Genomic DNA, 15,796 nt, shown 5'->3' with positions numbered 1-15,796 from the left:
GTTTAAAAAACACAGAAAACACACACACCTTTGTGTTTTTGTATCAAATGTAGTTTGCTTGTTTAATCAAATCTGAACTTTGACAAATGTGTCATTTGGTTTTGACGACAGACCAAACAGCCTCCTGTTTCTTTATTCCTTCTGGAGTTTCAATTCTGTTTGCTGAGTTCAGTGTGAGCAGTCTGCTTTCAAATTACATAAAATGAAGACTCATTAAAGAGTCCAAGCTGGGTTACCACAAAAGAAGTGATACCCAGAGGGAAGAATAGTTCCAATTCAGTCTGTTTTGTCACCTGAAACCCCACTAACGTTGTTCTGTGTCTAAGCACGGTACATTTGAAGAATTATTCTTTGCAGGCTCTATAGAAGGATTTGATTTTAAGTTTTGTTACCCATGACACGTTTAAACATGAACACTATTTCTTTCCAAACCCCATGTCAGCATTGCTCCATCATGCTACCCTCAAAGTAAAGTGTTATATTTAGTGATTTCATGGGGAAAAGTGAGCATAAAACTCACCAGCAGAGATTATGATTGTGTTGCCAGAGTACTTTGAAAGGTTTCTCTAAGTGTTTTGTTATGTTTGGAGATATTCTTCATGCTGTGCCTGAGTCATCGCTGGACTCTTTTGCAGCCACAGTGAATTCAAGCCATAGAGCAGTTTTCCTCACTGCAGGAGCAGGTAACAAATTCTTCAGTCATATTTTTTATCTTACAGATGGTAAGTGCTTTGAAACTTGGGCACAATCAAGAAGATCAAAAAATGCATGGAGCAAAAGATCAGACACTTAAAGGTTTGTAGAAGCTCCACAGCAGTCAGAAACCCTGACTTTATCGAGAGCTTGACCAATAACTCTCAGATTAGCCAGAAGCCAACACACTTTTCTCTGGTCATTAGTCTTTATTTTACTGATTGAAACAAGGTGTTAACCCCTTTTGTTCACCCAATTTGTCTTCCTTTATTGAAAGATCTCTGTCGTTTCACCCACAAGCAACGTTCAAAAGTATCAACAAGAAATGGGAAGCAGAACCTGCAGTACAGTTTTCACAACTCTTGAAATTTTTTAGGCTGCCTTAAACTTCAGTTTCATTTTTGTAACAGACAAACAAACAAAACAAAAAAACAACAAACAAAAACAACTAATTATTGGTTTTCAAAGTGGTCTATAAATAAAGAAAGGATTGACTGCATTTGTTTTCATCTCCCTTCACTCTGATTCATAAAATCCTTGCCCAATTTGAAATAGATATTTATTTTTGAACCACCTGCGCTGACAGAGAACCACATCTCAAGTAAGGAAATTTTTCAACACCATCAGTGTTAGCTGTGCATTTCACAAAGAAATGAAAGAGGTGGCAGAAAGTGATGTGGTCTTGTGAAACCAAAGAACTTTCCACTTTAAGGATTGTGTATTACTCCTGATGTGCAGTGTGACAGCATAGTTCAACAATCTGGACTTTCAATGTGTTGTTCACAGATAATCTCCATCCAATCTGACTGACCTTGAAATATTTTGCAAAAAATAATAGAGAAAAATCTAAAAGTTATACAAAATATTCAATTGATGGATGAAATTAAATAAGAAAACCATGTAAAATTTTCTTCCACTTCAGAGTTATAAAGTACTTTGAGTTGGAACATAAAATCCCCACAAAATACATTTTAGTTAGTGGAAAATGTAAAGAAGTTCAATAGGTATGATTATTTTAGCAAGTAGTTCTAGCAGAGCTCCTATTATACTAATGACTTTGCAAAAGCGTCACATTAGAAACAACCTGTCAGCGGAGATTTTGATTGAAAGTGTTGATTCAGACATTTCATTCCAGCTCAGTACACTGCTTTTGTAGTTGTGCTCCCAAGTCAATCATTTTGTAGCTTTAGGTCTCAGATTTGTCAGCTGCTGGATAATGTGATTTGGAACGTAACTGATTGCATCAACAGCTGCCAGTTCTGTAGTTGTTAAATAAACGCTCCATTGAGGGGCTGTTTAATTGGAGACCCGAAGCTGATATCTCGCAGTGGTTCTGTCCAACTGTGTGGAGAAGTGGCCAGCTTCTGTCTGCAGCTGGCTCTGTCAAATCCAAGTGTCCAGTGCAAGCCTGTTAGTCTGATGACAGATGATACCTGAAACATGTCACTGTGGTGAAATGTACACATTTCAAATTCACATTCTGTATTAGCAACCCTTTATCTCTTTTCTTAAATGGGAAGCCAGCTGGTTTACAGGTGTAATTTCCGTGCATGACAAAACATTTCCTGCTCTGAGAGCCTCCAAAACAAATACCATGCAAACAAGGTGGTGCACGCAGTCACTATGAGAGAGGTCTGTAATAATAATTCCTGATATACTTTTAACAACCTTTGTAACGGAGACAGATGGGAAACTAAGCGAAAAAGAGGGAGGAGAGGAGAGATTCATATCTGTAGTGCTGAGCAGATTGAAGGGAATGAGATATCTTCCAAGTGCTGGGAGACAAACAGCTATTAAGAGGAGAAGCAGTTCGCCCCCTTGCTGCACTTTCTCTTCCTCTTTTCATTGGGTTTTGGGAGGAGCTCATTTCTCACAGCTTTCCACAGAGGACTGCCAAAAAGCATTTCAGATCCAGTGATGGCCTGACATGGAGGGCGACCCTTGCCTCCCTACCCCTAAGCTACACCACTTGCATATGTAGATAAAAGCACATTCAGTATGTCTTAAAACTGCACTTGTACTTTTACACACATGATATTCCTGCACACAAAGATTCCTGCATCAATCAGTGGTGAAATTTCTCCTTTCATTCCTAGACTGGTGTGGGTAAACTGTGTCTGTGTGTGCATGTGGGCCTTCACTTCTCCTATGAGTGTGTGTGTTAACAGCCATGATAGGTGGAGTGCAGGTTGTCTGCTAATCCCTGGGATGATGCTTTGATACCAAGGTATATTGCTTCGAAAGTCAAACTTTTCACTGAAATTCCACCACTACTGATATATAAGTTTATACAGTGCACGAATCACATCTTATTTAAGCTACTTAAACACCAAAAGTGATAAGAAAGATGAGAAAAAAAATGCACAATGAGACAAATATGTAATTCAAAATGTGTAATAAATCATCCCAGCTAAGAATGACTTTAAACAGATGCTGGCAACACTAATCATTACAACTGAATATTAAAATTCAACGTGCTTGAAACTTTTTATTATTTCACTCTCAAGCTTATTTAGAAAAAAAGGTTCTCTTAATTCTGTTGAGTCTAAAAAATGCTAATTCAAGATGTAATCAATAAAAATATCAGTCTGATCTCAATCAACAGACTCCCTTTATTCTTGACCTCAGTAATACGTTTTGTAGCTGCACCACATTACGATTGTAATATTAGTTTATTCACTGTTTTGAGGCTTTATTGAAGAGGCTAGATATTTCTATTGATGTGCAAATTTGTGTTTGTGACAGTTGGAAATAAAATGTAGCTAGTCAGACAAAGAAAAGGGAGCAGATTTTTCCTCCAAATGCAAGTTGTCCTTTTCAAAACCATAGCAACACATTCTCATCTGCCTGCAGAAACATTTTATAAATGTTTTATATCAGATTTCCAATTATTGAATATGGTGTAAGGAATGTAATATGTCCATTGCTCAACCCAGACCATTCAACTTTGGCATTGCCAAAATTTCAACAAAAGCTTGAGAGCTTTAGAAATCAATCCCCAAATGATTAACTCAGAAAAAATATTGACAAAATGTGAATGTTTGGAAGGAAAACCTAAACAAAAATTAAAGAAATGATTTGCAGTAGTTTTATGCTTTTGGAAAAGTGAATGCATTGTGTAGCCAGTTTAGGCTTTCACAATAAAAGTTCAAAAGATTTAACCCCTGCGGTCTTTAGAGCTGGGCTCATTTAGGCCCCACAAGTTTTTTATGCTGTCCGCAGTCCGGCGTGGCTACACTGACCCTGTGTGCGATTTTACAAAGCTTTTTTTATGTGTGGCTTCAGAAACTGACCATCAGACAGTGGTGGAGGACTGGAGTTTGACACCCTGATGTAGACCAATGCCCCCAAAGAATCTGAACAACAAGCTAATTTTTAACTCATTTACAAGTTCACACAGCAAGTCAGCATTTTTCTTCATAATTACAGAGCAGATTGTCATTGGCTTTCTGCCTGTGTAAATATCCATTTTAGCACCATTACAAGGTGATGCCACACCTTCTCATAATATAAATATGTCTTTGGTTTCTATGCACAAGTCACCTTTCTGGATCAAATTTCCTCTAAGATGCAGCAAGACAGAGAGTTGTGCTGCTGCCAGCTTACATTTTGCCACTAATAGGTCAAATTTAAATTGAGAAAGCTGTGACCTGCATCATTTGATTACACATCTGGTGTGTGTGTGTGGGCGTGTGTGTGTGTGTGTGTGTCTGAAGGAGAGAGAGAGCGAGAGATGAGGCGTGGGCGAAGTTTTTCTGTGTATAATTAGAACCTGATTAGTGTTGAGATAAGCTTAGCCTTTCAAATGACCCAATTACTGCATGTAAATAGGGTAGAGGTTATTTTGGCATTTGCTCTCATCTTTTCTGTCTCAGTCAAATTTACACATGGACATACACACGCCACACACACACAAGCACTCCTACACACAACTCTGACCAGTATGGCTGCATATGTTGGCATGTAGGCATGCGTGTGTGCGTGTGTGCGTGTGTGTGTGTGTGTGTAGGTTTTTAATGGGCCACTGTGTTTAATTTTGAAGGGATGTCAGAATGGCAGGGTGCTGGGAGTAAGGGAGAACCCAGCAGAGAATCAGACCACTGAGGCGGTCACACAGTCGTAAATGGACCACACATGACCAGTTATTAAAGGATACCTTAAAATATGGCTGTCTAGCAGGTCTTTCTGAATTTGTCAAACAAACGAGGAACCAGAAAAGGTTCTTCATGATAATTAACATATTTATTTCACTTCTATTTTACCACTGAAGAGAGAAAGGTAACATTTTTTGTGCAGGAGACGACCAGATAAAAAGACCTGCTATTAAATAGTAGTATGATAAACTTATGTCATGTACTGGATTTGAGGTTATATTCAAAAGAAGGAGGTTCTGATATGTCAATTTGCTTTTTAGGAATCAAAAAATTGTCCACAGTAGAGGTTTGGTTGGTTGTTAAGGATTTAACAGAGGAGAAACATTAAAAAGAGAGATAGTGATCAATGGGAAAATCACTGACAGCAGCTGTAAGACAACAAAATATTATTTGGTGCTCAAAATAAACAGGATTTAGACTCTTTGTGTCTGGTAAGGAAACAATCAAACTGTACAGTACCTGTACAACTGTAAATAAAAATCTTTCCTTTTACTTAAAAGCCATCTATCAAGTTAGGCTGCATACTAGAGCTGAATTGCTTTGAAAAAACATTTTAAAAGAGGATATTATGTGAATGCTTGGGATATCCTGACAGGATAAGACAGTTTGGTCCTCGCACAGGACGCTAAAGGCTACGAAGGCAAAAAGGGTAAACTTGTGAAACAATACTGTGTTGTGTCTCCCAAGTATTCTATCTTTTAAAAGAACAAACAACATATTTATATTCCTTGATATTAATGTTAAAGCATCCTTTAAAGATGTTAGTCCATATTGGGACAATACATCAGGTAGTTGTGCAAAACAGGATTCAAATTTGGTGACTGGGGCGGCCATTAGAGTAAAGTAGTCTTCTGTGTCGTCATGAAGTAACCAGTTTAAGATGATTTGATGGTTTGTGGGATGGTGCCTTAGCTTGCTGGAGTTGTTAGAAGATGAGCACACAGAGTTAAAGACCAAAATATATCAACACAGTAGCAGTTCTTAGAAAGGCTGTGGTGGTGGTGTGTTCAGTTGGTACTGAAGGCGTCCAAATGCTTCATTTCCACTGAGCAGTAAGGCACATGTTGGTGCGGTCTGGCGCGCTCCCTTGTTTGTTTCCATTGTAAAAGTAACCGACCAGTTCTAGGCCACATTCTGTTGTAGATACAGATAACAATGGTAAACTATGGTTAGGGTGGAGCTACTGGTGTCAGTCCATTGAAAAGAAAAACATCACCTCTTCCAGTAAGAGCAAGACGTACTGCAGTACTGGATCACATATGGCATCGCACTTGTATGATGCTTTAGGGATTTGGGTTTATTCCTACCTGCCCAGTGAGAGTCCAACTGACAGTGGAAATGTTCTTCTGAATACAATGGACCATAAAATAAACTACTAAGCTGTCTTCCTCAGTGGAAATAAGGCAAGTATGCCAAGAAAATACCCCCCACACTACCACACCACCTCTAGCAGCCTCAGTTTTTAAATTCCAAATTATAATGCACAACAATGATTATATAATCAAACTTCTGCCCTGAACAGTTTTGATGATATGCTTCATAGAGTTGAAATTTGAGCCTGTCACAACCGCTTTGCTTTTACACAAGTCCAACATTTTCTCTTCAGCTTTTGTTGGACTTTGTTCAGCTGCCTGTCAAAATCGCAGTGATGCACAATTCAGCAAGTATTCCTGTCAGCTGGCTGTTGACTGTTTTTCATTTTGATACAGCTCTGCTGGTTCAAATTTTCTAATTATATTTCCCTTTTTAAAATTGTTGGCCCTACATTTATATGAGACAACTAATTGGGTGGTATTGTCAGAAGTTTGGCCATTATAAACTTATCAGATCCTAGTAAATCAGGCAAACTCTGCTAAATTATGAGAACGCTGCTAAAGCAAATAATAATTATGATGGAAAGGTTTGTTTCTAATTCTCATAACACAAATGCCTTTTTAATCTATTAATGGTGTAATAATTCTATTCTTCTGTCTCAATTTGTTTTCCAAAGAAGCCAGCGATGACATACGTAATAACCGCTTCACAGCTTAACATTTTATCTTGATTAAAGTGAGACTTAATCAAGCATCTAAATATACACATTTGCAATACAGAGAGAGATCCTAAAGATAAGTGGGTCGCAATCTGGTTCTCAGGGCTCACTTGTCTTTGCCCCAGCACATTTGATTCAGATAATTATATCACCTTCTCATCATCATCAAATATTGTGAAATACATTTAATTGCTTGTTCAATGAAGTTGTGTGTGTCACAGCTGCAAAATTTCTAAAAATTGCAGCAGGTCCTGTGGATTAGGATTCAGAACCGTTGCTTAAGACAAAGGCAATCCGCACTGGAAGGGTTTGACTTTACATCTGACTGTGTGCAAAATTTAACAAAATCAAATGTTTGCTTATTTATACTCTTCCATTTATTATAATTTCTTCTCATAACATGATCAGGGTTTAATGACAAATCATGTCATTAAATCATGTGATTGAGTGTTTTATAGCATGTACAATATCCATAACAAAATTGGATATAAACTGAGATGGCTGCTTTATAATTTCTATAATCTCAGTGCTTCATAATGTTGACTTTGGAAATCACTTTATAAAAAGAAATCTCAGTGGATGAAAGGTACAAATACAGCAGAATAGATGTGCTAGCATTGAAAGGACAAAGTGTGTATCTCAAATGTCCCACATCACAACTTTAGCTTCTAAGTTGCTGTAAAACAATCTAACCGAACCAAAAATGAAGACAAATTTGTTGTTTTATCTTCTCAGTAAAGAGGTTTCTTCTTTCATGCTGCTTGAATGCTTTTGTCTGGGGTCACAGGAGGAGGACTTTAGCCAGTTTGAACAACAGTAGCTATGAACAACACCAAACAGTAATTTGTCGGCCCCAACAAATCAGCGATGCAGGGCTGGTGGTATTGACTTGATTTGTCTCCAGTATGAAGATGGATGTAAAGGTTATGTACTGTGGTACATGAGAAGGGAGGATTATTTGCTGCAGACATTTTTCAGCTGTGTCGTCGAAGCAATGGCACCATTTAAATCTCTCATTAACTCTGCTAGAGATTTATTATCATTTGAATGAGCAACGCTAAATGATCTTAGGGATTATACTAAGCTAAATCAACCACTAACAAGAGGGAGTAGCATCTATACTGATCATCTGAACTATTGCTGTACTTCTCTCTTCTTGCATCCCAGCATATTCCATGCCATTTTACTGTTATTTATTTGTATTTTTTACATTTTCTTTTGACTTCAGTTTTGCTGCACTTTATTCTTAAACATCCCACTACGGCTGCTAATTAGTGTTGATTGTCTATATCTGCTTGTGGGTGTACTAGCCTGCAGCTTGGATCTGTGGAAACCTAAAGAACACACATTTTGTTTCCATTAAATGCTTTTTTCCCTTTCCTTCTGTGACAGTGCAGCTTTGCAATGACTGAGAGCTTTGCAGGTGTTTATCTGAATCACCCTGCAGAAGGTCACAGTATTAGATGCCAATTCATCGGAAGTCACAGTTGTGTTGTTCGCCAAGCAGACAGACATTCATACACCTACCTATATAATGGTCTCTGCTTCACAGTACATCCCTGTCATCCTCGTCTTCTTTTTTTAGCTACAGTCTCACTCGATCTGCTCTTTTTCCCTCCCACACCGCTGCATTGTGCCTCTCTCCTCCTGCCTATGCTTTCATGTTATAAGAGTTCCTCATTCCCTTTGAGCCTTATATTGCCTGTTCCCACTCTCTCCGGCTCCTTTCCCTTTACTTCTTCTTCCTTCTCTTACTTTCTCCTTGTGTTTACCAGAGTGAGTGGCAGGTGTCTCCTGCAGATGCCAAACTGTTCATGGAAGGCGGTTGTGTCGACGGCCTGACAACCAGCGTGTGTGTGCTTGTGCTGCTTTGCCCCCCTTCCTATACTCTTAACTGTGTGTGTGATTGTCTGAGCACATTAATGACTGGTGTGGAGGAATGAAAGTAAGTGAAAGAATGGGATCTTGTAATTGAACTCTAGCTGTGCTTGATGATGCTTTCAGCAAATATCTTGCCAAGAAAGCTGAGATGAAAATTTAGACAAAAAAGCTGAGGGGAATAGACTCTAGGATTAGAGCGAGTTAGACACACCAGCCATGCACATATACTACGGAAAAGAGAAAAAGACGTCATGTTTTCCTTTATTGTAAGAGATCTATGTTGAAATTTGACAAAACAGTTTTATCTGTTTCCATTATGCCGTGATATTGTTTAAATTTTGTCATATTACCAAAACCTGCACTACTGGGATTATACTTATCAACACATAGTAGAGCATAGTTGTGAAGTAAAGAGGGAAATGGATGTGCTTCTCAACCATCTTGTAAATAAAAACCTGAACAGTGTAGCATGTATATTTTTTCAGTCCCATCTAACACCTAAACAAAATCCAGTGCAACTAAATGTCTGAGTAAAAATTAAAAAGTTTAAAGCGTGGTTTAGCAAAACAGTTGTAAGACTGTAGTATAATTGCATATTGCCTAAGACACAGCCATATACATGTAGGACAGTATTACTTTGGACAAATGTTTCTCCCATGTCATATATCTGCACTACTTTGTGTTACTCTGTCACATAAAATCAAAATGACATATGTGAAATTTTTGTGGTGGCAATACGACAAAATCCAAAAAGAAAAAGTTTTGCAAAGCATTGTGTCTAAAATTAACTGTTTTTGTGTTATTTTGATAAATACAAACTGCTTTTGAATTTCATGCACAAAATTTCAAGTTCTTGCAGAAGGTGTAAACAAGAGTGTCATCGACTCTCCTTTTAACAAAACATGGAGTGTGAAAAATTAGCAATTTTGGAACAAAGGCTTTTAATATAAAAGTCTTTTAATATAAGAGCATGCCTCTTACAAGAGAAACAATAATATAAAGGCTTAATGTTTTTAAAGAATATATTAAATCACTGCAGGATTGGCATAAGATTAGAAATTCTGATCATTTTATAACAAAATCTAAAGTTAACATGGCTGCTTATACAGTAATGTCAGAGATCTACGAGGTGCTTTATTTTTTCATCTCATATGTTTTCAATGTTGTAGTTGCATCTGTGACAACTTCATAAAAAAGAAATGGTGTCAATGACACAGTGTAAGGTCTGCAAAGACAAAAAAGGTTTCTGAGCAGGATTGTTAACAGTTTTTGATCCAATCCAGCTCCTTAGAGATGAGGTGGAGACTTGCCCAGAAGTCCAATGAGAGAACATCCAACATGAGTGTCCGACCCCACTAATGCAAATCCTTGCAGCCAGGCTCATACTTCTTATGAAAAGCTTTCCAAGAATAGGGAAATCCGTTATAGCAGCAGATTATTTTCTCCCCTCCAAGTATTTTTCTGGCCATTTTAAGCTTTAATAACAGAAAGCTGAGAGAATACAGTAACTGAATATGAGAAAGATGAAGCATAGCAGCAGGCTGGAGCTACTTCCTTCCTTTAGTGCCTCCCACACCTTTTTCAAGGAAACTATGCAAATGATTCACAGCAAATATAAAACAATAATGTCGAATCACATAATGCCTTTGATACAGAACTTGCTTCTGAGAATATTTTAGCTTTAAGTGATTTTCAAAAGGAGCTGTCAAATGAGCATTTTTTTCTAAAACATACACGCAGAAACAAATCACAGTGAATCTAACACCGAGTCATTTGGAAAATGTGCTGTTAAAACAAATTATCAAGGGTGTGCTGTGGTGGCATAGGGGATAACGTGACCCACGTTTGGAGACCTTGAGTCCTTGACGAGGCCGTCAAGGGTTCGATTCCCAGACCCGGCTACATTTACCCCATGTCTTCCCCCTTTCTTGTCAACCTACTTTCACATAAGGGACACTAGAGCCCACAAAAGCCCACCTGGAGGGCAGGAAAAAAGAAAAACTTATCAAAGCTCATAATTGAGATGTTTCTCATGTTGGAGTAGCCTAACGATTTCAGGTGCAATTAACAGTGCATCTTCAGGGTGGAAATGAAGAAAATATAAAAGTAAACAAAAATATTCCATTTATTTACAAAAAGTTAATGGCTTCTGGGATTTTTACTGCTTATCAAACCTCTTGTGTGAAGGTAATTACTTCTAGGTAGATTTTTAAATTGATATTCAGCAAACTGAGGAAAATGAAGAGCATATGAGGCATAGTAAAAGTAAACATAGACTGCAGGAGCCTTTTTGAATTGGTATGATCTTCTCCTTTCTGATGATTGAAGTTGATTTTAGATGCAATTAGGGTGCCGCTAGCTGTGGAGAAAGAACAAGGGAGAGAGGTTGAAAGTTAGTGCATTTGAAGTGAGTCAGGGATGTCATGCAACCTCTTGACGTGTCCCACATCCAATACACTTCTAATAAACAATTGATTATTTTCTCAAGAACTACAGATTCCATCTAGTTAGTTTAGTTATTTATTATTTAAACATAGTTATTTATCTCAGTTGTGTTGGGATGGAGAGACACATCTATTAGTTGCAAGTCACCAGCCCCAAAGGACTGACGTTTCACACCTGTGATTAATTTACTCTAATGGTTCTTAGTGACTTCTTTTGCTTTTATCAACTCTAAGGTTAGTAATTTTGTCACATGACTACTCCACATTTCTGTTTTCTATTTTTGACCACCTTCGAGTTCATTGCAGACTTCCTACAACAATTACATTTTCTGCAAGAAAATTATTAATGAACAAATGTTTTTAACAAAAACATGATGGCACTGTTCTCGATACCAGAGCCATAACAGCTTCCATGACGAATATCGCAATCTCCCTTTTTCATGTTTAAACATTTCCTCAGATGGCACACAATAACTTTGTAATGTCACATGAAGAAAGCAGAGAGATGCTCGATGTGGAAAGAATGAGTGGGACAAAGTGGAAGTTAGATAGAAATGATGAAAAAAAAATTTAACCAAAAAAAAAAAAAGCATAATTGCAGGGACCAACAAACAATAGTGAGGGACTGGAAACAATTGGAAATACAAACTTATGTTTAGAGTTCTTTATTATAAGCATGTAATTATAATAGATACAGTGGAGAAACTATCTTCTTACATTCAGTTTGTAAAATCAGATGATGGATGAAAAAAATTGGACACGACTAACATATAGAAGGAGTTTAGATTACATTTCTTACAATATATGAGTCCTTTATATAAAGCTTTTTTCACAAGAAACTGAAAGACATATGTACACAATCTATGGTTCGTAGCCTTCTGCACACAGTTCTGATACAAACAATGGTTTTGCACCTAATTAGCAGACACAGCAGGAGAGATGGAGATGAAGCAGGAGAGTAACTGTTTTGGATAAAGCAGTCATAGACGCAAAACAAACAGGCACGTAGGACTGATCCCCCCTAAACAAAAGAGAAGAGAGAACAAAGCGATTAAATCCTGACAGCCTGCAGGGATGAATACCTGCTAAATATTTATTTTTCATTGGAAGCAAATGATCACCTACACTAATAAATGTAGGTGTGTGAAACCAATAAAAGAATAGAGTAGCTGTAGATGGCATGAGACGTAAATGGTGTTTCATTGATTATGTTCATTATAGTCCTATTAACTGTCTATCAGTCAGTTTTTAAGCTTTCTTATGCTTTGTAGTCCATGACTACAAAAGCATCACATGTTTGTCTTCTGATATGTCCTGGAGGCATTTGTTTGATTTTCATGATGTCGGTGCATCAATGCACATGGCATGGGTAAGCTGCGCATCTGTGCAGAAACCATTAAGGCTAAATGATTTCTACAGATTTTGGAGGATGATGTTCTACAAACCAGATGGCATCTTTTGTCTTCCATGTGAGATTGTGGCAACGTACATCTACAGCTATCTCAACAGCAGTGAGGTTGTACTTCAGCAGCAAGAACACAAAACATATTTCTCTTTCTCAAACATGAGGTGGTGATCCAGATATTTGATGGATTTTACTTGGTAAGCAGCTGTCAGACATAACCTCTGTAGCCACTTCTGTAGTGAGATTAACAACTCCAGGCAGTTTCACATTATAAGATGCTTAACAAGCTATTTGAGTTTCAGTGACTGGCCCACATGAAAATCCAGCATGGTTTTTGTGCTAATCTCATGAAAAAATTAAAAATGCTCGAGGAAGTAGGTTTTTTTAACTTTCAATAAGGATAAATAAGGAGGACTGTTTTAACCCCATTCATTCAAACGTTTTCTATCTCTGGTTAGCATTTAGACTTCTTATGAACACAAAACAAACAGCACATTGTGACCTTTTTAAGTTCTACCCCAGATGTTTAAGGAATATTTAGACGTAAAAAAGAATATTCCACTCTGGTGGGGCATTTTTTGAGTTAAGGCAATAAAAAAGTTGGTTACCCTGGAGACTAAATGTTAATGAAAATTTGCTCATCACTGACTTGATGCTGCTGGTTGAAAAACAAACCATGTGAAGATGAGAGACCATTTTGATTCACTGTAAATTTTTTTGATTTCTGTATAAACACTGTTTCTTTATTTTATGTTTGTGTATATATAATATTTTTGTTTTATGTAAACTTTAAACTGAAATATTCAGCAGATAGACATCTGAAACGGATAAATGTGCTGAAGGTTTCAAAACAGTTTAGTTGTTGGAATTATTTATTGTTGACTCTAAATAATCCATTAATATTCCAGAATAAGCATGTCCAAACTCACAAATAATTAAGTAGTTGTTGTTCGACCACTCAAATAATAAATATTCATTAAATCATGCAATAAAAAAGTGTTGAAAATATGTTGGCAAAAAGACATGGTAAAACAATAAGATTATGTCAAGACTGCAACTGTTGTTGTCTTTCTATTAACTTCTTCTGAGGAAAAGGTCATTTGTCAAATGCAACATATGCCTCGTCACAGACATACTGACAAACACTGCTGCATACACATTATGTTTCCAGGTCACGCATTTGCGGGATTACACTCAGGAGTTCTCTCCTGACATTTGAGAACATGTTGTTCTTTAATACTGTACCACTGTGGCTTCTGTCAATCACATCTGCCGATTAGTGTCACATGATCTCCTTTACTACCCTAAGAGGATGCTCATTGATATAATGCAATGCCAACTAATCTGAGTGCTATTAGAAAGACCAAACATGTATATGTTTTAACTGTTAAAAGGATCTGTGCTGTGGTTTCAAATGAAATAGGGTGGACAACATATGCCCCCACGGAGCTGGACAAATGATGTTCAGGTTGGATTCTAATCTCTCCAGATCTCACTCCCAGATCAGTGCCTCTCCAATCTATGCTCTTTCCACCCACTTTTTTTTTCTTCTCTCGCTCTCTATTTCCAGCTCTAAGAAACATCAAACACTGAAATGATCCAAGGCTGGCAAAAAAAATCAAATAAATATAAAAATAAATGAGTGAGATGAGGGGAATCTGATATCAGAAAAGTAATACCCACTTCAGAGGCCTGCTGCAGATCATTTCTGCCCCCCCCGCCCCAAAGCCTTTCCAGACCCCTCCTTTCTTCGCTCTCCCTCCTCGTTTCTTCTTGGTTTCCCCTTATTGTGGGAACACATTACAGGTGTGCTGCGTGTTCACTTGTAAGCAGGGGAAACATCGATTTTCTGTCAGTTTTGGAGGATAACCAAAGGATATAATGCTGTGCATGTTAGGCAGCCGGGTACGCAGCACTGTCACGACTTTTCCAGGGAATGTGAACATAGAGATGTATGCACCTCTCTTATAATTGTACCACCACACAAGAAAATTTTAATTCTGGAGCATATTTATATTTTTCAAGGAATGTCTTGTATATTTTTTTAGAATTTTACTTTTGGAAAGGTAGGCAAACCCATTGAGAATTGTGTAAATTTTGAGTGAAAATCATGTCAGTAGTATGTCTTTCCTTTGCATTGAACAGTGTCCATTTAAATCATTGCAAACCAACATTATCGAGTGTTTCATTCAAGATGCGCCTGATCATAGAACCTCTGCTGTCTGAATTTCATTAACTCTCCTCTATTTCCCTTTTGTTCGCTCAGGTTATGGCGGGGTGGAGTTGCTGCTGGTGCTGTGGGGCCTGGATCTCTCTATGCCCTGCCCCCGCCACTGCATCTGCTACACTTCACCTAGCACCGTTTCCTGTCAGGCTCACAACTTCCATGCCGTGCCTGAGGGCATCCCAGCTCAGAGTGAGCGTGTCTTCTTGCAGAACAACAAGATCCAGCGGCTGCTCCGCGGCCACTTTTCGCCCACCACCACCATGCTGTGGCTTTACTCCAACAACCTCTCCTACATACAGCCATCCACGTTTCACGGCTTTGACCGGCTGGAGGAGCTCGACCTGGGGGATAATCGGCACCTAAAGGCCGTCGCCTCAGACACCTTTATGGGTCTGGGTCGGCTACACGCGCTGCACCTGTACCATTGTGGCCTAATCAGTCTGCCTCCAGGGATCTTTGCTGGTTTACATAATCTTCAGTATCTCTACCTACAGGTGCTTGGATAACTGCCAATTTTTTATCTCTACGGCTAAATGTTACATCTGCATTCCTTATACTGTAGTGCATTAAACAAAATGCTAACAGCAGATAAGTTAATTTACTCACAGAAACTTGACCATGCAAAGCAGCACCAGGAAGAAACAAGATAATCAAATACACACATCATTGCATAATGTCTAAGATATTATGTTTTCTATTCTGTTACACTATCCTAACTACTGTTTAATGTATTTTCCAAATTGTGACGAAAATACTCATCATTGTGTTTAAAAATATAATTTAATCACCAACATTGTTTAGTAAAGGAAAACTGCATTTTAATCTATCAAGCACCTAGGAAATAACAGGATTCAGGTCACAGGCTCATATATACATGTTTACACTTTTATGCAATTTGTCATGAAATCTAAAAAAAGTCAAACCAATTTATTTGACATGACCTTATTTTTACTGACTCCT

The 15,796-nt window shown here is 37.9% G+C and overlaps 1 protein-coding gene across 2 annotated transcripts in view; it reads left to right on the top strand.

Annotated features, from left to right (window-relative positions):
- LOC122845005 (reticulon-4 receptor-like 1) overlaps positions 1-15,796 on the top strand; it is a 99,435-nt gene that overhangs the window by 77,639 nt on the left and 6,000 nt on the right. For both annotated transcript variants that reach the window (XM_044140938.1, XM_044140937.1), the window contains one exon: positions 14,876-15,330. In XM_044140938.1, the coding sequence (XP_043996873.1) occupies positions 14,876-15,330 (455 nt within the window). The remainder of the gene's footprint in view (positions 1-14,875; positions 15,331-15,796) is intronic.

This window comes from Gambusia affinis, linkage group LG15 (assembly GCF_019740435.1).
Source record: "Gambusia affinis linkage group LG15, SWU_Gaff_1.0, whole genome shotgun sequence".
In the NCBI taxonomy this organism is placed as follows: domain Eukaryota; kingdom Metazoa; phylum Chordata; class Actinopteri; order Cyprinodontiformes; family Poeciliidae; genus Gambusia; species Gambusia affinis.
This window is presented reverse-complemented; position numbering and strand designations above follow the sequence as displayed.